General features: G+C 37.2%; 1 protein-coding gene across 1 annotated transcript in view; it reads left to right on the forward strand.

Moving 5' to 3' along the window:
• Positions 1-2,316: 2,316 nt before the first annotated feature.
• The window catches only part of LOC127414665 (glycerol-3-phosphate acyltransferase 2, mitochondrial-like), a 52,817-nt gene continuing 30,262 nt past the window's right edge, over positions 2,317-24,871 (forward strand). Inside the window, exons 1-6 of the mRNA XM_051652863.1 lie at positions 2,317-2,382; positions 7,665-7,775; positions 12,004-12,077; positions 13,097-13,207; positions 17,570-17,704; positions 23,749-23,848. Coding sequence (XP_051508823.1) covers positions 2,317-2,382; positions 7,665-7,775; positions 12,004-12,077; positions 13,097-13,207; positions 17,570-17,704; positions 23,749-23,848 — 597 coding nt within the window. The remainder of the gene's footprint in view (positions 2,383-7,664; positions 7,776-12,003; positions 12,078-13,096; positions 13,208-17,569; positions 17,705-23,748; positions 23,849-24,871) is intronic.

Consider the following 24,871-nt stretch of genomic DNA (forward strand, 5'->3'; position numbering starts at 1 on the left):
TAATTTAATTGAGTAAGGAGACAGCAACAGTAAGCCTACTTATACATTATGTTGGGGTACCAAAAGCACGTTCTGATTCCATTTGGGGTAACTTATGTGTGCCATGAAACCCAAAATGCTGTCTGTTTAGGCAACTCGCTAGGTTTAATGGATGCAGCCTCTTAACTGACAGTGACGTCTTTTCTCTCCGTGTCATTTTTGTAATGCAGATATTGTGCAATGGAGAAAAGGAGTGAAGAATGGAAGCAAGAGATATGGAGATGCTTGCAATAATTGTAGCTACAGGGGCAAAGTTTGATGAATAGTGAGGGTGCCAGAGTATTCTGCAAGGACACTCAGCTATAGAGAGGGATAATTAAATTTTTGGGGTGGAGGAGAGAATGGGATTTTAGGGCCTGGTCTTGTTCATGCTTGGAGAGAGAAAGCTCATTGTCAGGATTTCAGTAATAATAAGCTTGTTCTCAAGAGTTGTTGCCTTAAATACATTGGGCATTGTTTATGAAATACAAGTAGAATGATTTTCTGTGAAAACGTGCACACATTTATTCGCATTTAATTCAATGGGACAGTGTAGGTAGAAAATGAATTTATGCACAATTTATACAGAGATTTGTTCAGCTCGTGTTGCATGAATGAAGCCCATAGAATTGTCCGTATTAGTAATGAGTGTATTGTTGTATCTCAAGACTTCTGATAATTTCCTTTAATGAACTGGACATTTTTTATTTTCATTGAAAGATGTGCACTGACTCTTTTTTTTATTTTTTTATTTTTAAGAGTTTGTGTCTGTGTGAGTATCGTGTAATTTTAGGCTGACTCACTTGGAGATTGACGTTGAAGTCTAGGGGTGGGCGATATGACCAAAATCTTATCACAATATGAGTAATTTTATATCATGATAACAATATATATATATATATATATATATATATATATATATATATATATATATAGATCACGATATAGTATTGTTTTTTTCTGGAAAACCAATAAAAATCAGTTAACATAAATAACCATTTTGTAATGCCTAGTTTTGGAAAATCTACTTCCCCTTTTATAATTTTCTCATTATTTACAACTTGACAGTCAAAGTAAAAAAATAACATAAACACCAAGCAGCCATCACACCGCTCAGGAAGGAGATGTATTCTGTCTCCTAGAGATGAATTGGTGCGAAAAGTGCAAATCAATCCCAGAACAACAGCAAAGGACCTTGTGAAGATGCTGGAGGAAACAGGTAGACAAGTATCTATATCCACAGTAAAACGAGTCCTATATCAACATAACCTGAAAGGCTGCTCAGCAAGGAAGAAGCCACTGCTCCAAAACTGCCATAAAAAAGCCAGACTACAGTTTGCAAGTGCACATGGGGACAAAGATCTAACTTTTTGGAGAAATGTCCTCTTGTCTAATGAAACAAAAATTTAACTTTTTGGCCATAATGACCATCGTTATGTTTGGAGTAAAAGGGGTGAGGCTTTCAAGCCGAAGAACACAATCCCAACCATGAAGCATGGGGGTGGCAGCATCATGTTGTGGGGGTGCTTTGCAGCAGGAGGGATTAATGCACTTCACAAAATAGATGGCATCACGAGGAAGGAAAATTATGTGGATATATTGAAGCAAAATCTCAAGATATCAGCCAGGAAGTTAAAGTTTGGTTGCAAATGGGTCTTCCAAATGGACAATGACCCAAGCATACCTCCAAAGTTGTGGCAAAATGGCTTAAGGACAACAAAGTCAAGGTATTGGAGTGGCCATCACAAAGCCCTGACCTCAATCCGATAGAAAATTTGTGGGCAGAACTGAAAAAGCATGTGAGTTACACCAGTTCTGTCTGGAGGAATGGGCCAAAATTCCAGCAACTTATTGTAAGAAGCTTGTGGAAGGCTACCCAAAATGTTTGACCCAAGTTAAACAATATAAAGGCAATGCTACCAAATACTAACAAAGTGTATGTAAACTGACCCACTGGGAATGTGATGAAAGAAATAAAAGCTGAAATAAATAATTCTCTCCACTATTATTCTGACACTTCACATTCTTAAAATAGTGATCCTAACTGAACTAAGACAGGGAATGTGTTCTACGATTAAATGTCAGGAATTGTGAAAAACTGAGTTTAAATGTATTTGGCTAAGGTGTATAAACTTCTGACTTCAAATGTATATTGTCATATCACCCAGCCCTATTGAAGTCTCAAAGCTACTATCTTAATAAACCGTACACACTTTAATTTTGATTTAATAAAAGACACATCTATTTCTTCTTTAGGTTACCTCCTGATGGTGGGGCAGTAAACTGATCCTAAGAAACATGGACCTGGCCAGTGGAAATACCTCCAGTGAAACTGCCCATGCTTTCCAGCCCAAACGCCCTGCGGTAAGACCTTTCACTTCACAAAACACAATTCACTATATCATATGAGGTTAGAACAGAACAGATGTCCAAAACCTACAGAAGTTTTAGATTAGATGCAAGTAACTTCAGGCTAAGACTGCTATCTCTAAATCTACAGAGGTTAAAGTTAAAATTGTTCTGAAGACAGAGTGTTTTCTTCATCTTGGCAGTGTCTTGGAATTAACTAAAGCTGTACTTCATCTCATCAATAATCTTGTATTTTTCAGACCATGTAAGTCATTTTTAGACTCCATTGTCAATTTAAAGGAATATTCCGGGTTTAATACAAATTAAGCAAAATCGACAGCATTTGTAGTAGGGCTGAACGATTAACCGAAATAAAATCGAAATCGCAATATGACCCAATGCGATTTTCAAACCATGAGGGCTGCGATTTAATTAAATAAATAAACAATCTCAATGTGCTGCCCACTTTGCTGTGCCTATGTGCACGGCTCTTTTGTCTGTAGTGTGTAGTACTTTCTTAAATACAATGGGACCATTGTATTACACATGTGGTTTCAGAGTGGTTCTGTGCTCCATACACACAAACTCAATCTATCTGGTGCCCTGAGTGACAGATGTGCTCTGAGTTCAGTTAGGTCTGCTATTGTGATTTGAGCGCATTATTTAAAGCACCCCAGATTTACTTTAATTGCACATTTGTGTAATTTCACATACTTCTATGTTTGGCCACTACAATTTACTGTACGCATTTAAAATAATCCCATGAGAGTGGGTTTTTGTTGACAACAAGGCAGATGAGAGCATTTCACTGCATTAAAAGGCTGTTGTCAACTCAATTTCGAACAGCAGAAACTTCCGTCCCTTCAGTTTTCAAAATAAAAGCTTCTGCCGAAATTGGTTTGAAAAAAGGCTTGAGGGTTTACTGGGACTGCATAGTAAGTTAAGAAATTATAAAATAAATAAATTATAATAGTAATAATGATAAATATTATTATACACTAATATATTTCTATAATGATTTCTTAACATTATTATTATTGCAATAATATTATATTCAAGTTGACTGGGTTTCAAAAAAATAATGATGAAAAGTGAACGATTAGTAAATTGGACAAATTTTTTTTTTTTTTTTTTACAAAGTAGACAGATGCAATGTGATGCTTTCCTCCACCCCCTCTGTTTCACTCATTTATTTATTAAGTTTGGTTCTTTTTAGAGGACTCAAGTGTGAACACCCTTTCTTGAACAGTATTTCTAGTTGGCAGTAAAGCATGGGCAAAACATGGTTTAATTTTGGTTAAAAGGAATCGCACGTGTTCTTTGTTTTATGTTTATCATATCGCAGTTCAAATCGCAATAGTAATTTTCTTCAAAATAATCCCAATTACATTTTTTGTCCAAATCATTCAGCCCTAATTTGTAGGATAAAAGCAATTTTGAAATGTCCCTCCTTAAAAAAAATAAAAAATCTGTTACAGTAAGGCACTTACAATGAAAGTGAATGGGGCCAATCTTTGGAGGGTCTAAAGGCAGAAATGTGAAGTATATCATTTTATAAAAGCACTTGTGTATTATTTAAGCTGTAATGTTGTTATGAAACCCCCGTAGTTCAGCACCAATCATTCACACCTCAGTCTGAAAAAAGACTAATGGAACTGTCGTGAGCACAGATAAAAATGTGGGCAGTTACGGGGAGGGAAGGGGGACGACAGGAGGTGGTCAAGAGCTACTTCTAAAACATACATAACAGAGATGGCTGAACCTTAAAGCATGAGTGTATATGAAAACAAAAGTGTTTTGGGGATCTTTGCTCATTATCAATTATGGGAGTGAAAACGATAGAACAGTTTGCAAATCTGCAAAAAGATTTTGAATGGTTTGTTGAAACTTTTGAGAATGAAGTGAGAACAGCAGTCAGTGCAGACATTACCATCAGAACCAGCACTTCGCATTACACACTGTTTTTCAAAAGTATAGCCAAAATACTTAAGCATAATACGTGTTAACATGACTATAGTGTGAATAAATCGTTTACTATCCTTGTCTGTGTAAAGTTATCCAGTATTTTAACTCCATTGTCATGATGTCGTAATGCTGGTAAACCATGTGGGCGTAAATCCCAGAAACTTTTGCGCATTGTAAAGCAGGTTTCTCAACCACTGGGTCACCACCCAAAAGTGGGTCGTGGATCATTGTCTGCTGGATTGCGATATTTTATCTGTCACGAGTACAAATTACCAATCAGAAGGATAGAACTGTACATTTGCAATGTTTGGGGCTACAGTGACCTCTATTGTCGAATCCTGTTCAGGTTTATGTAAAACGACCGTAAGAGGCTGCATTTCTCTGACATTATTAGATGTCCAGTCCCAATAATCCATCAATGCTACGAATCGTTCGTTTTAGACAAGGTCTCTTTACATACGTTGCATGCACTAACTCAATGCATTACCATGCTAGACTGAATGCAATCCAATCCCTGGACATAATCATTTCAGAGTGGCAGTCCCAAGTAGGGTTGCTACCTATCTTGTAAAATACGGGATTGTCCCATATTTAAAGATGAAATGATGCGGCCCGTATAAAATCAGTACGGGATACGATTTGTCCCGTATTTAAGCTGGTCCGACAGCATCACAGCGAAATCATTCAAGATTATTAATTTAACATTGATATTCATTGTAAATTTTACCTACAGTGGTAAGGGACTATCTGAAAAGTCCTCAAATTGTGCTAAAACATGCTAAAACTGTGAAGGGTGTGGTAAGGGACCATCTGAAAACTTCATCCAGCAGCACCAAAGCTACAAAAACTGGGCTATAGATATTAAGCCGCTATATTATATGCATATTATATTATATGCCTCACTGTAACGCAGATTTTTGCTTTTTTAAAAGAATAGGAGGGACAAGTACAAATTCAGTTTTGTGGTAATCAACATTATGCCACAAATGCTGTTGACTGGGCTTAACATGTATTGAACCTGGAATGTTCCTTTAATTAGACCGGACAGTATCAGGACAGTGTGAATACATAGATGGCATAATATCTGCAAACATTACATTCATATCTTTGCTCTTCCCACCTCTCTCCATCTACATTCTAGAACATAATTAAATTCATAACTCAGACCAGGTGCAGACAATTATTCTTAAGCGCCAACCCATCTTCTCCCAGCTGTTGTTGGCAGTGTTGGTTTACCCACTAAGAGCTGCTGACTTCCTCTTAGCCTAAAGAATACTTATATGGAGATTAACTCGGATTCAGTCTACTTCAGGCTTCTTGATTCACAGTTCCACAGAAGCTCCTTTCCCGGAAACGCTGATGAAAATGACCTCAAATGTATTCCATTTTTGATTGGTTCATTAGTGTCTCCGTATCAGGTTTTATCTGTGTTCATGATGATGGTGATTATCCCAATCAAATTCAGAGCACAGCACTAGGTAAGCATAAGGTAACATGCGCTGCCATTAATGAATGCATATACACGACTGTATCATCGAAAACACTTATCTCGTGGAGCATTTGTGAGCTCAAAACGTTTACTTTTTTTTATAATCGGCACAAGACATAAATGTACTCACCTGGTCAGAAGTAAGGTTTTAAACACTTTCTCCATGAAGTAATAACCTTGGATGGTGGATCTACTAAATACTGAATTACATGGAAATTCACGTAGCTTTCTGAGCAAGGATTCAACAAGCAATTTCCCCCTTTTTTTCACACTCTATTAAGGTTGGAGAGAAAATGTTCTGCATGGTGCCATAACAAATCCTTGCTAATACAAGCATGTGTATAACTGCGCAGACAGAATACAGAATTTTTTTCATCCAAACTGAGTCCTCTAAAGTTCGATTTCTAAAATGTAAACAATCTCTTTTTTTTTTTTTTGTCCTACCCCTGATGAGTTTTTGAATAATTTTAAAAACTCACATTTAGTTAGTTTGAATTATTTAATCACTCTCTCTCTCTCTCTCTCTCTCTAATATTTCTTCTTAACCCTTAAAACCAAAGCATTTGATTCACATCTGGTCTGAAATTTGAGTAGAGCTGGAATGAATTTTAATAAAAATATTACAGCCTAGTACAATTCCTCTGCTTGTTAGACTATAATCTTGTGCTTTTATTACACTTGACCAAAGGAGCCCAAGCAGAGACTATTTAGTAGAGATGGGAGACTTCTATTCAAATGAATGGAAGAAATTGGAATGCCCAACCAAGGAGCTCTTGAGCCCAATGGTCAACCAACGGATGTAGAAAGGAAGTCCTACCTTGCAGGTTAAAGAGCCAATCACCTTTTAGATAGACATCGCCTGTCAATCAACTTGAGAACGCGCATGCACATTAGCTACACAAACTGGGACAATTGCGCTTTTTTTGCATAATATGAAGTAAAGAAACACCATTTATGATACCAGTTTTGTCAGATTTTACTGCTGATTTAAAATATGCTCTTCGATCGTAATCTTGAGCAACCATTTTTGAGATTTCAGAGTTCCTCTATTCAAGTAGATAGGAGCTGCACTGGCATGACTGAAAATAGCCTCCCGAGAGCATTCCAAAGATGTCCGACAGTTGACTGACTTGCTAGAAAGACTTTGCCCAAGCTAATGAAACATTATCAGCAGAAATTATTTTCCATTGAAAAGGAGATTCAATTAATTAATCTGGTTGCTGGAGCCCCCTATCTATTATGCAGCCTTATTTAATAATTGATTACTCTAAGTGATATTTCCCACACAGATGATTAGAGACTTTGTAATAGCATCCGTTGTCGAGACACCTTTAAATTATAAATCAATTCTGCTGTCTCCAGCCTTGTCTCGTATCTGTCTGCTAAAATGTTATGATTGTTATCAATTTGAATTTATGTCTTCAGTGGAAATCTATCAGGAGACGTTTGGTTCAGTGCAACGCCTTTGTCACAAAGGCCCAAATTGCTTGTGATTCAATTGCAATACTATTGTAGTAACCACTCATGAATAGATTTCATATATCCCTCCCCTCCCTGTGCAGTTTGAACTCAAAGGCCTTTGATGTAGGAAAATGTGAAACAAATTGAGGGATGATAGAAGAGAGAAAATTTAAACTTGTTACATTCCTAGCATGGAGAAAAAGGGCCTCGCTATTGGCTGGAGTATTGTTTCTTATCTCAGCTTGAAATATGTGGGAAAAGTGCTGACACTTTTATCACGCTCTGTGTAGGTTTCAAATCATCTGTTTATTCTTTCCTTTGTGTTCTGGCAAACCCTTTTATATGTATCTCTGTGTGTTTGTGTGTGTGTTTTCTTTGATAGCTGTCCTGGGGTGTGAAAATCAGGAGGAAGTTGAAAAGTGTGGCTCCTTTCATGGGCAGGTTCAGACCGCTGGTTGGACAGTGCTGTCACCAATGCACCCCAGAGAGTCTGGTGAGAAAACGAGAGGGATGAAAGGATTAATTGAAAATAATAAAAGGAAAAACAGGGAGAGCTAGATGGGGAAGTACACAGGTTTACGCTCACCTGAAAACCCAGACATTGCTTTCACAAACCCATAACATGAGGGACGATCAAAGGGATTTCAGACCGCATGTGAACATGTGATTTACGGTAGGAATAGCAAGAAAAAGGGATTAGGAGTGAGAGAAAAATAATGAACACTCAAGAGCATACTTTCCCCTGTGCTATGAAGAGCTTTTCAGAAAACTGCAGACGACTAAGCTTGTTTCCAGCAGCACTGGTCCCAGCAGACAGACTGTGCTAAGAGCTGGGGTGCAGGGCTAATGGAGCAGTAATCACAGCATTATTGGATCGAATACCCTCCTGAATTGATCTATTAATCTAAACAATCTCAGACCAGCCACCTAGATAAAATACATAACTGTCCTGTATTGGAGTTTTTATTAAAAGTAATTTAAAAACATGTACATGCATGTTTTGTTTTTTTACCGCCATGGCAAATAAATCGGTAACAATTTACAATAAGGTTCCATTTGTTAATATGAACTAATAATGAACAATACTTTTACAGCATTTATTAATCTAGGTTAATGTTAATTTTAACAGTGCATTCATAAAGTATTCAGACCTATTCATTTTTTCACATTTTGTTATGCTGCGGCCTTATGTAAAATGCTTTAAATTATTAAAAACATTCCACATAAATTTCACACTCCATACCGCATAATGACAAAGTGAAAAACAGATTTTTGATAACTTTGCAAATTTATTAAAAAGAAAAAACTATGACACTTGAAATTTTGTTCAACTCTGTGAATGTCCTTGAATGGCCTAGCTAGAGCCCAGACTTTAATCCAATTGAACATCTCTGGTGAGACCTGAAAATGGCTGTCCACCGATGGTCCACATTCAACCTGACAGAGCTGGAGAGGATCTGCAGATAAGAATGGCAGAAAATCCCCAAATCCAGGTGTGCAAAGCTTGTCGCATCATACCCTAAAAGACTTGAGGCTGTAATCGCTGCCAAAGATGCTTCAACTAAGTACTGAGTTAAGGGTCTGAATACTTATGTCAATGTGATATTTCAGTTTTTTCTTCTTAAAAGTTAAAATGATCAAAGTTATCAAAAATCTGTTATTTTGCTTTGTCATTATGAGGTATGGAGTATACATTGATGTGAAAAAAATAATTTAAAACATTTTAGCATAAGGCTGCAACATAAATGTGAAAAAATGAAGGGGTCTGAAAACTTCATGAATGCACTGTATACTAATACATTTTTAAAATCAAAAGTTGTAGATGTTAACATTAATGCACTATGAACTAATAATGAACAATTGTATTTTTGTTAACTAACGGTAACAAAAATGAATAAATGCTTTAAACAATAACATGCAGTATATTGTTCATTGTTAGTTCATGATACCTTATGCATTAATTTGAACAATTGGAACCTTATTTTAAAGTGGTACCAATAAATCTATAGTATACTATTCACAGAATCCAGAGGCGTAGCAACAATTATAATTACACTTATTTATTTATTTTTAGAAAATTCAACAGTAATCCAAGTTTTAAGGAGATAAACATTAATAAAATAAAATAAAAAAACCATGCCATAACCATTTAAGCTCTGATTGTCCCTCAGAAATAAAGAAAAAAAAAATCAAAATATTAATAACTACAGTATTGACCAACAAAAAAATAGGTATTGTTTTTAAGCTTTGAAGCTGTACTTTACAGTTTATGTAGGCATTATGACCAAAACTGAACAAGTGTTTTGAAATTTTGCAAACAAATCTGAAGTGTTCCATTTTGATAATTTATTAAAAATGTTGCACTGTACATATTATTGTAATCAGTAAAAACATCAAGCTCAATATACCCATGTTTCAAGTGTTGTTGGAAAGCTCTCAAAGAGTAGAATACAACCAGCCTATTTGTTTTACTGAAAAATATAGCAAGTAATAGCTAAGTATATGTCTTTGACATACATGTTACATGTAAACAGGTGTTGCTTTTAATCCTCGTTTTTGCTTATAACTTCATGAAAAATAAACCAAACATATAATATCACAAAACATTACTTAGGGGAGGGGATTCCCATTAAGACGAGCCCACACACAGCGTTATCGGATGCAAAGATCATTCGATAATCCGCACAAAGCACAATGTGCACACAGCACATAATGTGCTATCTGGGTAAAAACACATTAGCTTTCCTGGATCAGACGACTATATCAGAAATGATTTAGTACGTTGTCCAGCATCATGAAACACTAAACCAATCATATTGGGATTCAGATTGCTGAAACCAGAGGTGGAAGTCATCCAAATATGGGCAGAGAGGATCGTTCACTCCAATTACATATGGCCACCAGGAGATGGCGCCAAGAACATGACACAGACTCATGATGACTCAAACGATACAAAATGGAACTGAATGAAATCTCGTTACTCATGCCTGCATGCTTTGGAGAGAGATCATATCTTTAGTCATTGTTGTATTTGCATGTGTAATTAGTACTTATGCACAGTTATTATGTTTTATTTTTTTGGAGTGGCTTTTGGACACATGGAGTAATGCTATAACTTTTGATTTTTTTGTCGTATCAACACAAAATTTTACTCCGTTACGGGTGTCATGATTGGGAACAAAATAGAAGCATTTTTTCTGAGCTTTACACCCTGAGAGATATAATGTCAAATCAGAAAAAAAGGGAATTTATCACAATCTTTGTAATTAACCCCCTTTTGACCCTCTTTGGTTTTTTGTAGTTATAAGCCTTTAATTTTGAGCATGCCACTGAAACAGGAAATCTTTAAAAACAGCTTTAGAGCTAAAAGGGTTGAGCACAATGAAAATCCTGTCATTTACTCACTCTCTTGTTGTTCCAAACCCGTGTGATTTTGTTTCTTCCATGGATCACAAAGGATATGTTAAACAGAATGTAAGCGGGGCTCTTTTGTCAGGGCAAACATAAAAAAAACACACCAAAAAAGTACCATAAAAGCAGTCCTTATAGGAATATGATATAAAAAATTACGTCGTTATTCACTGAAAATCTTGCCCCCTGCCATAACTTTTCCTGTCTCATTTGCACATATTCAAACTTGCTGCAATGAGAGTGGTCATGAAACACACAATCAGTGGCTTCTGGCATCATTAACGTAAAACCTGTCGTCTTTACATGGAATATTTAAACGTACGTGACCACGAATTAGGTTTGAGAAATATTGCTGAGGGGGTAAATTGTCAGATTTATGCAAAAATGTTAGGTCTGTTCCATACATAACATACATTTTCATTTTGGGGGAAAACTAACCATTTAATTTTAAGTTGTCCCTACATCACTGCACAGAACAGATTTTACAACTGTTATATCGTTTTGCAAAGTTATTCATTTGTTTAGGTTTTTAAATTGCTTGTGATCTTTGTTGAATCTGCGAAGGCGGTGATTTTGTTACATATTATTCATGGTTGACCTAAATGGCGGCAAAGCATTAGAATGACAGCCAAGAAATCCACATCATTAATTCTCACAACCTATATATTCCTATACAGCCCTCTCAAATATGTCACTTTTAGCTACTTTATGGAAATGAATTGTGCAAAGCTTATGCAGTGGCTTGGAAAAGACAAATTGTATGGTAGTTAACCAACCCTGTCACAGAGTTTAAAGATCCTTTTGCCTGTTTTTCTTTACCAAGATCATAACCAAAAAAAAAAAAAAAAACAAACACAAAAATCATGCTGAAGAAGTGGTGCAGTGGTTATAGCACATGCCACAGAAACATAGAGCAGTGCATATTAGAGTGATGCAGTTTTCTGTCCAGACATTTCCCCCTCTCACTCTCAATAATTTCATGCCACTTTCCAGATAAAAAGGAGCCGAAGGAAATAAAAAAAAGTCTCCAGAACTAGTGTTTTTAGTTTTGTATTTTATCAGTTACCAACTGAAGTGCATGTCAACATATTTTGAGAAACATTTTATTCTGAAGTATTTTTATTTAGTGTGCCACGACTATGATTTATAGTGGAATTAATAATGTACTATTTTGAACTTTGAAAGCTTTCCATAAAGTGTGTTATTATCTCAGTCTATATAGGGCATCAAAACAGACTCTCTGAACTTTCTGATGGAGGCTGGTTAGAGCACTCTCCATTGGATTGATCAAATATCCTCTTGCCACTCAGGGTCTGAAGTTGCTGCGAAACACTCCTCCGCTAGGCTTTCAGAATTTGACGTGTGTGAACGAGAGACACACCAGGTAAGCACATGTCCTTCACTCAACTCCTGCCCTCCCCATCCCAGCCAGTAAAATAAAATGCATCTCAAAACTCCAGCTGAAAACTACTCGAGTGTAATTACTGTTTGTATTTCTACCTCACAATCCTGGTACTTCAGGTGCAAAATAAAAAACACTAGATTACACTGGGGTATTTTTTGCATTTTTTTTTTTTTTAAAGCACATGATGTAGAGCACAGTTCCCTGCCATGTACGTTTGCTTTTGTGAATGGTCTTTGAATCGCATCAATAAGAGATCCTGGCGTGCAAATACAGTGTTGCCCTGAACAAAGGTCTCACATGAAGCTGTGTTTCTAACATTCTAGAAAACACTTTATTAGGGCAAATAAATGGGATTTGGCTCTCACACATCTAAACACACAAATGGCAATCTCAGTGAGCACCCAGTTTGTCTTCTCAATCACACCCACTTCAAAAAGCTTTAGAAGCTGGGCACTACCATTCCTGCCAAGGCATTTGATTTGTCCTGATTTAAAGGAATAGTTCACCTAAAAATACAAATTGTATCATCATTAACAACCCTCATGTGGTTCCAAACCCATATGGCTTTCTTATATGGAACACAAAAGGAGATGTTAGGCAGGATATTCGGTCTCAATCAACTTTAACTTTCAGTGCTTTTTTTTCTCCATACAATGAAAGTGAATGGTGACTGAGGCTAACATTCTGCCTAACATCTCCTTTTGTGTACAAGGAAGAAAAAAGTAATAAAGGTTTGGAACAATATGAGGGTTGAGTAAATCATGACAGAATTTAGGTGAATAACCCCTTTAAGAATGAATGGGCCCAAACCATTGTTGGAAGCGAATAAACATTTCACAGACCGATTATGTCACCTATTGTTTATTAGTTAGTGATTATTTCAATTGTGCCAAGGTAAGAGAGACAATATATGTCTACCTAATTGTTCCTTTTTATTTTACTAATTGGGTAAAAGTCACAGAGCATACACATGTGTACTCATTTGTGTGTGTTTTCAGGTACCGTGGCTGGTTAGTAAGGAGGGTTTGCTGTGTGCTGTTTGTATGGGGTCGTGAAGTTCAGCCCAGCCCTGCTGGGGAGAGACTGCACAGAGTTCACAACAGTGAGAGGTACGGCTCACTCGAGCACTCTTCACTGATTAGATGACATGCCACGTGTCACTGAAGCTTGGCAAGAAACATGCTACTCTTTGCCCCATATCAGGGTTTTGCACCATACAGAATTTAATATAGAATGCCAGTTCAGTTCCAATTCAATTGAGGATGCAAAAAGGAAGAAGAATTGTAAATTTAATTTGAAAATAAGTAATAAAATGGAAAGAAATGAATATAACTGGTGTAAGTGTAGTTGTAATGATACATTTAATTATTCATTATGAATGCCCCATAAACATGCATTATCACACAAGGAACATGGTGTTTCCAGATTTCCAGAAACATTAAATGTAATTAATCTGTGTTTGAAATGTCACCTATAGGAAATTTTAATTGCTTTATTTGTGTTTCTTTATATTTAATAAATTAACTTTCTTTTTTGGACCATGGTGGAATGCATTAATTTACTAAATATATAAGCAATAGATTCAAATGAAAGGCCATATATACACGCACTTATCACTTTATTAGGAACACTATGGTCCTAGTAAAGTTCCCGACGTGGTCTTCTACTGTTGTAGCCCATCCACCTCAAGGTTCGATGTGTTGTGCATTCTGAGATGCTATTCTGCTCGCTACAATTGTACAGAGTGGTTATCTGAGTTGGAGAACAAGGTGTTTCTGTCTGCAGAACCGCCCCTACTGGATGTTTTTTTACACCATTCTGAATAAACTCGAGAGATGGTTTTGTGTGAAAATCCCAGGAGATCAGCAGTTACAGAAATACTCAAACCAGCCCGTCCTGCACCAACACTCAACAACAACCATGCCACGGTCGATATCACATTTGCCATGGTTGAATTTTTTTTCCCCCATTATGATGGTTGATGTGAACATTAACTGAAGCTCCTGACCCGTATCTATGTGATTTTATGCACTGCTGCCACACGCATTGCTGATTAGATAATCACATGAATAATTAAGTGTACAGGTGTTCCTGACATATACACAACCCCAATTCCAAAAAAGTTGGGACAAAAATGAGTGATTTGTGAATTATGTTCACCCTTTCCTATATTGAAAGCACTACAACTACACATCATATGATGTTTTTCCTTGTTTATCCTTTTCCCTGTTTTCTTTTTTAAATGTACAGTCATTTCAAAAAGTTGGGACAGTTGAGTGTTTACCACTGTGAAACATCATCATTTCTTTTAATAACACTTATTAAGCATTTGGCCACTGAAGACACAAGCTTGTTAAAGGTGCAGTATGTAAGATTCAGAAACCCTTGTTATTAATGACACCTGTGGCCGTTAAGTGAACTGCAGCCTGTTGCGTGATCGCGCGCACACATTCCATAGGGACGCGAGTGAGCATGACCAAAACAAAGAGACTGAACGTGATTCACCGGCATCATGATGAAAGATAAGATGGCATAATTACAATTACACAGTTATGATTGTTTTACTACAAACTTTGAGATTGTATATTATATACTCCAGTGCTGGAACAGGGCTAAAACAAAGTGTGGATATAGGTCTGACTATGTGAGACTGAGTTTGAAGTAATCACTTTTCTTTGCATGATACATTGACTGCATTTATCCGATAGCCTATGTCAGCGTTAGCTAGCTAGCCAGCTTTATCAATAGCTGTTAGCTAAATTTGGTGGATGATGACAGTAGCTGTTTATAAAATAGACTGTACATTATAAATATGTTGACACAATTCAGTACTGATGTGATTCCATCACAACTGTCATTTTGATATATCGATGCGCTATTGTTTTATAACAACAGAATGTATATATTTTCTGTATAACCAAGTTACGTTACACTAATGAATGGAGCTTTTTGCATTATCTTGAACATTGTCTAGTATTCATTTCTTGTGTTATTGTAGTTTACCTTGCTGAATAATAACAGATTAACATTATGTCTGTTACTGTGAATCAGCATACCTGATTTTTAGTATAAAGAGAAGATCGTTGAAATGATTTGAAAGTTACAAAGCAAGGTAGCTTGCCATTCGTCAGCGTTAGCAGGCAAGATCAAGTTAGCTAAAATTACACAGATCAATCCTTATGGCGCTATATTTCACATGCTTTGCAGTTATGTAAGCTTACCTGTCCAATAAGAAGAACATCAGTTCTGATCCCCAAAACTGAATGAAGGTCCCTCCAGGAATCAAATGTCCTGACGATGCTCACTCTAGTTTTCTCTCGACCACGATCACGTTCCCGCTTAGCCAGACGGGATTCAGTACATTTTTTTTTTTTTTTTTTTTTTTTTTGCTTACTCAGAGTTTGTGTAGGAGTTGGTGTTGTGTTTGGAGCTGGCCGTTTGCTGGATTCCATCTCTAAGATAACGTTACCTAGTGTTGCAGACTGTCTGTTGACACTGTTGAATAGCGGAAGCACTGAGGCAAGGCTCTCTAGAGCGCGCAAAACATCACATCCTTTTTCCCGGCAAAAGTGACCCGCTCCTTTCGCATGAAAATCAGTCTACAGGCTTTAATAGGCAACCTAGGAAGTCCGGGAAGGGCTCGTTTTTTAAGTTGCGTTACAAGCCGTTCACACATTGGCAAAAAAAAAAAAGACGAATATTACATGAAAAATGTTACATATTGCACCTTTAAGTTTAGAAAGTGGAATTTCCCCCCAATAATCCATTATGTAGGTCTTTAGCTGCACAATTGTACGGGGTCTTCGTTTCCATATGGTGTGCTTCATAATGTGCCACACATTTTCATTTGGAGACAGGTCAGGACTGCAGGCAGGCCAATCTAGCACCCACACTCTCTGCTAGCACAGCCATGCACTTGTAATCAAGGCAGTATGTGGTTTGAAGTTGTCCTGCTGGAAAATGCAGGGATGTCCCTGGAAAAGACAGTGCTGGATGGCAGTATATGTTGCTCCAAAATGTTTACATATCTGTCTGCATTCATGGTGTTCTCACAGATGTGTAAGTTACCCATGCCATGGGCACTGACACACCCCTGGCCCATACAGACACTGGCTTTTGGACCTGATGCTGATAACAGCTTGGATGGCCCTTTTCCTCTTTAGCCCAGATAACTTTGGCTTTGTTTTTCAAAAACTTTTTGAAATGTGGACTCTTCAGACCAAAAAACACAGTTCCACTGTTCTACTTTCCATCTAAGATGAGACCGAGCCCAGAGAAGTCGGCAGCGTTTACGGACAGTGTTGATGTAGGACTTCTGATTTGCATAGTAAAGTCTTAACTTGCATCTGTGGATGCAGAGGTGAGTGGTGTTGACTAACAAAGGTTTACTAAAGTTATCCCAAGCCAATATTCATGATATCCATTACAGATGAATGACTTTTAAGACAGTGACGTCTGAGGGATTAGAGATCACGCGCATTCAGAAATTCTTGAATGATCCTTGCTCTTGAAGGCCTAGGCTGTTTTTGGAGGCTCCTTATACAGTATACAGTATTATGACACGATTGCCTCACCTGTTTAACATCTCCTGTTTCACATCGCCTTATTTCAACTCATCAAATTGTTATTAGTCTTAAATTGCCCCGTCTCAACTTTTGGAGTGTGTTGCAATCATCTGATTTGAAATTACATTTTCAAAAAACTGTGAAATTCTCAAGGTAAAACATCATATTATGTGTAGTTGTGCTTTCAATATAGCAAAGGGTGAATATAATTTACAAATCACTCCTTTTTGTTTTTATTAGCATTTTTCTTACTGTCCCAACTTTTTTGGAATTGGGGTTGTTTGTGTGTGTGTGTGTGTGTGTGTGTGTGTATATATATATATATATATAATATATTTATATATATACACACACACAGACAGACAGATATATACATACATATATCCAAAAACTTTGTGGTGGAAATTTTGTGGTGCTTATTTGATGGCTGTGTTAATTACTTTGACATTATTAAAGTTAGATTAGAGAACTGTGTCTAATGTGTTGGACTAATGAAATTCCTCAGTTGTGTGGGTTGAATTGGAATTTTAGAAAAGTCAGTAAATTTGTCTTTGCAATTTGAATTCCTATTCAGTAGTGGGTTGTGGCTAATTTAATTAAAATTCCAACTTATCAAATGAAAGGGAGCCAAAGCTTAAACTCTGCCCCAAATGCCATGATAACATTCCTCTTATCCTGGTCACCTTGGTCCAACCCTTCTGCCACACCTTCCCTCCAGTCACCTAACTCAATTTTGTGCTCTAACATTTAAATAATCTTTTATAGTCCCAAACAATTTAAGGGGTTTTTACTTCGGAGGCTTTGTGTTTGTGTGGTGTTTATGTGATGATCCATCACACATAATATCCTCTTTGTTTACATAGCGGTCTGTTGTCCTGTGACTCTGTGTGTGTATGTTTTATCCAGAGTGAGGCAGGCTCTTATGACGGCATGTTCCCCAGATGAAGCCAAAGCAACGGAACCGGTGATGCCTGTGGTCAGACGTCATTTTGGCAGACTGCTGGCCCTCACTGAAACCTTCATCTCTCCCACCCTAGTCCGGTCAGAAATTCTGAAATTTCATTCTGGAGAAATGTTTTTGTTCCTTTTTAAGATCAAAAGACATCTCAGCTGCTTTTCCAAGTAACTGGGCTTCCGGTCAAATGTTTGGATACACTTGACTTGTTTCTCATGATCCTAAAAACTTTTTGATCTAAATGCTTGTGCTGAAATGCTTACAAATCAGTTTCTGTAGAATTTTCATTTTATTTTATTTTTTTTTTTACAAAACTTCAATGCTCTTTACTCATTCAAACAACAGAAATAAATATTCATAAAATACCAAACCCAGATTCTGTTTCTCAAAGTAAATAAAATGGAAAAAAATAAGTAATAACAAGGAATAAGTAGGTGTGTCCAAACTTCTGACTCGTTGTGTATGTGGGTGATTCACATGACATATCAAGCAGTGACAGCTGTGTCCTGCGGTTTGACATCCTATACTTCAGTATCAAACTATATATAAAATAATAATAATCATTATTATGCATGTGCATTTTTAGGACCTCATATTAATTAAGAGACTGTGTGAAATATTTACATGTTAAAACAATTCACACTGCTGGACTATTTATGTAAACTGCAATAAAGCTAAAAGGTGATTAAAGTTTTCACTTGTAAAAGTGCCTAAAATATACCCTTTTTATATACCCATTTATATTTACATATATACATATACACACATAATAATCATACTCACTTAAAAACTATACTACAATACTCTCTCCACATCCCACCCGAGAGCCCCCCAAAAATTCCAAATACCTGCCCCATTTGTGGACAAACAAATCTAAATCACCCCGTCTACCCAATGACACCTCCTCATAAGCCGCTACCCTCCCCATCTCCGTGCAACACTCCGGATATGGGGGCGCACCAGCTGACCTCCAACCCCTCAAAATAACCTGCCTGGCGATCATTACACAGGTCAAAACCCAGTTCTCAATATGGCCATCTCCCACATTGATGACCATCCCATCGCCCAGAACACAAAGTCTGGGGCGAAACGAAACCCGAGTGCCCACCATGTCGCACACAAAATTCTGAACCTTCGACCAGAATTTCTGGATCTTGACACACCACCAAAAAACGTGGGCCATGTCTCCATCCTCCGATTGGCATCTCCAGCAGGAGGGTGTGTCTTGAAGACTAAGCCTATACAGTCTAGAGGGGGTCCAATAAAATCTATGCAAAATTTTGAATTGTATAAGACGCACCCTTGCATCTCTAGATGCAGACTTGATGTTTTTAAGAATCTTAGCCCACACTCCTCCCTCCCAATGCCAAGTTGAAATCTTTCTCCCATACTCTCTTGAGAGAAGTTAAGGCTCCGTCCCCCAGACTCTGAATTAACAGGGAGTAGTACATTGATGCCTCATGACCTTTTCCAAAAGCCACAATCACCTCTCCCAAAACATCTGCCTCCTTAGGGCGGTGTGTGCTACTCCCAAAAATAGTACAAAGTAGGTGGCGCAGTTGTAAATACCTATAAAACTGAGGTCTGCGGATCCCAAAATGTTGGACCAAGTTTTCAAACGATCTCAACACTCCACTTTCATATAGGCCACCAAATTTAGCAACCCCCCTCACAATCCACTCTGGCCAGCAGAAAGGGGACTTGCCAATACACAATCTTAGGTTCGGCCATATGCTCGAGGCAACATTTAAATAAGTGTCCAGTTTAAACAATCTGGACACTTTAGTCCATACCGAGTGTAAATGCGAAATAACGGGGTGTAACTTAACTTTTCCATTAGTTTGATAGAGAGGCTTTGTAATGGCGAAATAGGAGCAAGAACTGCCTGTTCAATAACAAACCAGGGAGGGGCTCTCTCAGGTGGAAGAGACAAATGAGCCAAATGTCTGAGACTGAACACATAGTAATAAAACAAATTTTGGGTAGGCCTAGCCCACCTGTGTCTATCGGCCTGTGTAACTTATTAAAATGCAATCTGAGACGTTTACCAGTCCTTCATTTGGAATTCGCTATGCTATCAAATTGCTTGAAATAAGAGAGGGGGACATCTACAGGGAGAGACTGTAGCAGGTAGTTAAATTTTGGAATACAATTCATTTTAATAACATTAACCTTTCCAATCATTGATAGATGTAATGAAGCCCACCTGCCCACATCGCTCGAAAAACTTTTTATTAATGGGTCAAAATTAACACTAACTAGATCAGGCAAATTTGCTGGGAATAAAATCCCCAAATACTTAATGCCCTGTTTGGGCCACTGGAAGGCGCCCGGCTGGAAAACCGTCACTGGACATTATGCTGTCAGAGCCAAAGATTCAGATTTAGACCAACTGACTTTGTATCCTGAGAACTTGGAAAAGGAATTAATAATTCTGTGGAGGAAAGGCATAGATCTAGTAGGTTCAGAGAAAATATCATCTGCGTAAAGCAGAAGCTTATGCGCCACACCTCCTGCCACCACCCCTGGAAAATCATCCTCCTATCGCGGCTGCTGATGGTTCCAGGGCAAGACGGAACAATAATGGGGAAAGAGGGCAACCCTGCCGGGTGCCCCTATCCAGAGTAAAATAATCTGAAATTAATCCATTTGTTTGTACCGCTACTACAGGGTGTCTATAAAGTAACTTAATCTACCAATAAATGTACTCCCGAACCCAAAATTTCCCAAATCTTAAAAAGATAATCCCATTCTACCATATCAAATGCCTTTTCAGCGTCAGGTAAGATGGCAGCGACCGGAGACTGATCATTCGCTGCTGACCACGTGATATTGATGAGATTCCTAATGTTATCAGAAGAGCTGTGGCCCCGAATAAACCCCACCTGATCTATATGTATAAGAGATGTTAATACCTTACTTAATCGGTTAGTCGATTATAAACGTCTAACAAAAGTGGAGCCAGTTCTGTAGCATAGGATCTAAAAAAATTATGCGGCAAAACCATCTGGCCCCGGAGCCTTGCCAGTAGGTAGGGCCTTAATTACTTCGTCAAGCTCCTCCAAGGTTATCTCAGAATCAAGAGTTTTTTGCTCAGTCTTCAGTTTAAGAAGATCTAATGGTTCCACAAAGTTTCTAATATCTTCATCAGTAGACGAAGACGTGGAACTATAAAGATCAAGATAGAATTCTTTAAAGGCATTATTAATATCAATGGCTGAGGTAAATATTTCACCACCAGCAGATTTCACTGAGGGAATGATAGAAAGAGACTCTCTCTGCTTTATATATGTAGCCAAAAGCTTCCCTGCTTTGTCACCCGACTCAAAGAATGACTGTCTTGCCCTGAATAACCAAAACTCCACTTTCTGCAACAAAATAGTATTATATCTATATTTCAACCGGGTCAATTCTCTGAGGCCATCAGATGACATACGTCGCTTCAGCTCTGCCTCTGCGCTTTTAATATTTCCTTCCAACTCCACGAGTTCTCGTGCTTTGGATTTTTTGATGAATGAGGCATACTGTATGATCCGACCCCTACGAACTGCCTTAATGCCTCCCAAGCCACGCCCACAGAGGATACTGAGTACCAGTTGGTCTCCATATAAACACTGATTTCAGTCTTTAACATTTGTTGGAAATCAGGATTTTGCAAAAGGGATACATTAAAGCACCAACTATATGATTTCTTTTTCTCTATATGTGGCAACATCTCTAAGCTCACCAGGGCGTGATCTGAGACTAAGATGTTTCCAACTGAGCAATCAACAACAGATGAAATGAGGGATTTGGATATTAAAAAAAAAATCTATTCTAGAATAAATCTTAAGGACTGATGAAAAAAAATGTATAGTCTCTATCAGATGGGTTCAAAAGTTGCCAGGTATCTGCAAGACCAAGATTTTTACACATCCTGTGAAGCGTCAATGTTGCTCTAGGGGGTTTACACACTTTTGCTTCACTGTGATCAAGGACTGAGTCTCCTCCCAATATTATATCATGAGTGGTGCCAGCGGCTTGCAACATCCCTTAAAGATCTATAAAAAAAGCCCTGATCATCAGCGTTAGGTGCATAAATATTAGCCAAAATCAGACTTTGCCCCTGAATTTCTGCTAAAACAATAATTACTCTTCCTAATTTATCTTTAATCTGTTTGAGACATTTGAATTGTAGATGTTTATTAATCAATATAATGACGCCCTTGCTCTTACTTGAGCCAGCACTAAAGAAAACATGTCCACACCATATCTTCCCAAATTTTTCAGCTTCCTGCGGGGAAAGATGCGTTTCTTGAAGAAACACTATATCATATTTCTTATGTTTAAGAAAAGAAATGACCTTCCTTCTTTTTGTGGGGTGCCCCAACCCATTCACATTCCATGTGGATTGAGATAGTACACTCATATTAACATTTGACATTTTGATATAATAGAAAACATTTATTGGGTGCCAAAATAAAAGTATATCCCATGATTTACACAGTCTGCCAACTTTATAAAAGACATCCTTTCTGTGGGCATGTAGATATTTTGCGGTCATCCGTAGTGTCTATTCTCAATCTGCCCAGGAACTTAATTGTAAAAGTGATCTTCCGTCAATGCAAAAGTTTCTTTAAGGAAAAGTGTTAATCCACAAAACAAACTCCAGCCTATTAGATTTAACACAACTTCTTTAGGTTCGTCATACTCAATTTAATAAGGTTTTATTCAATTAATTTTATTATGTTGGCCCAACTTTATTTATTTTAGCAGTCATTATTAGTACATGCCAGGTAAGCGAGTGTAAGACTGTGAAACTGTTGCACTGTCAATTTAATTGCAACTGCTTATAGAGCTTAGTAGCTCTCAAATCAAATATTGCTTGACAATAAAAGTCCATTCTCAAGCTGAGCACAAGCTCCTATCTTCACCACAATACTAACCCCCAGAACACTAGAATAACAGACACACTTTTTAAATACCAATATAACTGGAGATTAAGCAATAACCAATCTCTTCAAATTCTCATCTTGCTCAAAAATGCATAAAATAACACTTAATTTCAACACTTATTCTCCCTATCCAGTCCAATGCAAAGCATGCTGGGAAATGGAAATTCCCTGCCCACTTTCATCAGTGCTATAAAATTATTAATGTACAGAAGTCCAAACTCAAATGGATTAAGTAAACTTAAATTTTACAAATGAAAATGGATAGAACGCAATAAAACCACAACAAAATGTTCTAGAATTGCTGCTTTTGTTCATTTTAATTAGATTAATATTCCAGGTTCAATACAAGTTAAGCTAAATCGACAGCATTTCTGGCATAATGTTGCTTACCACAAAAATTAATTTAGACCCGTTCCTCCTTTTCTTAAAAAAAAAAAAAAAAAAAAAAAAAAGCAAAAATTCTTGGTTACAGTGAGACACTTATAATGGAAGTGAATGGGGGCCAATTTTGTAATGTTAAAATACTCACTGTTTCAAAAGTATAGCCACAAGACATAAACAATATGTGTGTTAACATGATTTTAGTGTGATAAAATCACTTACAAACCTTTTCTGTGTAAAGTTATAGACAATTTTACATTACCATGTCGATGTAATGTCAACAAACCCTAAAATGACTAAAAATTACGATTTAAACAACTTTACAGCTCAAATAATACACAAGTTTTCACAGAGGAATTAATGCAAGTGCTTTTACAAAATTATAAGCTTTAAATTTCTGTTTGAACCCTCCAAAAATTGGCCATATTCACTTCCATTGTAAGTGCCTCACTGCAACCCAGATTTGTGCTTTTTTTTTTTTTTTTTTTTTTTAAGAAAAGGAGGAATGGGTCAATTTTTTTGTGGTAATCAACGTTATGACAGAAATGCTGTCGATTTACCTTAACTTGTATTGAATCTGGAATATTCCTTAAGTAAACTGATCAAAGATCAAAATATTTTTTTTTTTTTTTTTTTTTTTTTGCGTGTTCTCTCAAATATATACGGTCATGAAAATGGCATGTATAATAATTAATACAAAAATTAGAAAGTGTTTTTTGAAGTAGTTATAAAGTGGCTTGTCACAGTACAGTACACTGCACATCTACACAGATAAACTGGTTTCTCACCAAACATCCTTTCCCTCTTTCTCTCAGGCTGGTGAGCTGGGTATTGCTGAAGTTCTTGAGTTTAATGTTCTGTAGTGTGCAGGTTAACCTCAATCAGCTGGCAGCTTTACACCGTGCCACACGACTGGTAACAAAAAAATGCCCTTTTTTACTCCCATCACTCTCTCCATCACCTTCCTCATTCCTTCGCCCCATTCTATCACACCATTTTTTCACCTTGTTGTCTTCTCCGTGTGTGCCCCAGCCTTTATGCATTCATTGCCTTCATTCTTTATATATCTTATTGGCTTTTGCAGACTTTCTTCTTTTGCTGCTATTTCCCTTCATCTCACATATTTTCACAATTGCAGTGCTTTTCTGACACAAACTCAATTATTCTTGATTTCTCTCTTTAATGTTGTGAATTAAACACATGAAGCTGAATGCATGAAGGCTGCTCTCTATTTCAGAATGGTCTTTTTGTGTCTCTTTCTCCCTCCCTTTCTCTCATCCCTTTCTTTCTTTTATCCTGTTTACACATTCGTTTTTATTGCAGTCAGGTTTTTCACCCCAGGCTTTTGGTCACACATAACCCTTTATATGCCTGTTAAAGCACAGTCTTGATAAGCTTTTTGTACCATATGATATTTTTTGGGGTTGTTTCGTCTGTGTGATTCCTCAATTTAGTGCAAATGGAATCATGAAACACAACATCAGAGAACAGATTTTCAGACATCATAAGAACATTTAATCTGCAGTCTGATTTTAAAACCATGTTATGCAACAGTTCTGAAAATATTGAGCTCACCTGCAGTTCAGAAACTTGCCATCCACTTGAACCACACCTGAACACATTGTACACTGATGGACTCCTGAACCACACAATCTAACTCCACAAAAAGACAATGTGGAAAAAAAACTCAATAAATACACTGCAAAAAATCTTTGATCAGTGTCTTTGCCTTGGTAAAATATCCAAAGCCTAAAACAAGATGAATGTAACTGAGAAGCCAAATTGGATAAGAAATTAAGAGCATTTCTTGATTTCAGAGAAAGTATGTTGAATTGTGGTAAACAAACATATGAGCTTGGGCAGTGAAATCAACCAAAATATGGCCATTTTTAAATTACAGTATCTGCATTAACTGATAACTATGCCCGATTGTTTGAT

Source organism: Myxocyprinus asiaticus, chromosome 24, assembly GCF_019703515.2.
Source record: "Myxocyprinus asiaticus isolate MX2 ecotype Aquarium Trade chromosome 24, UBuf_Myxa_2, whole genome shotgun sequence".
Taxonomy (NCBI): domain Eukaryota; kingdom Metazoa; phylum Chordata; class Actinopteri; order Cypriniformes; family Catostomidae; genus Myxocyprinus; species Myxocyprinus asiaticus.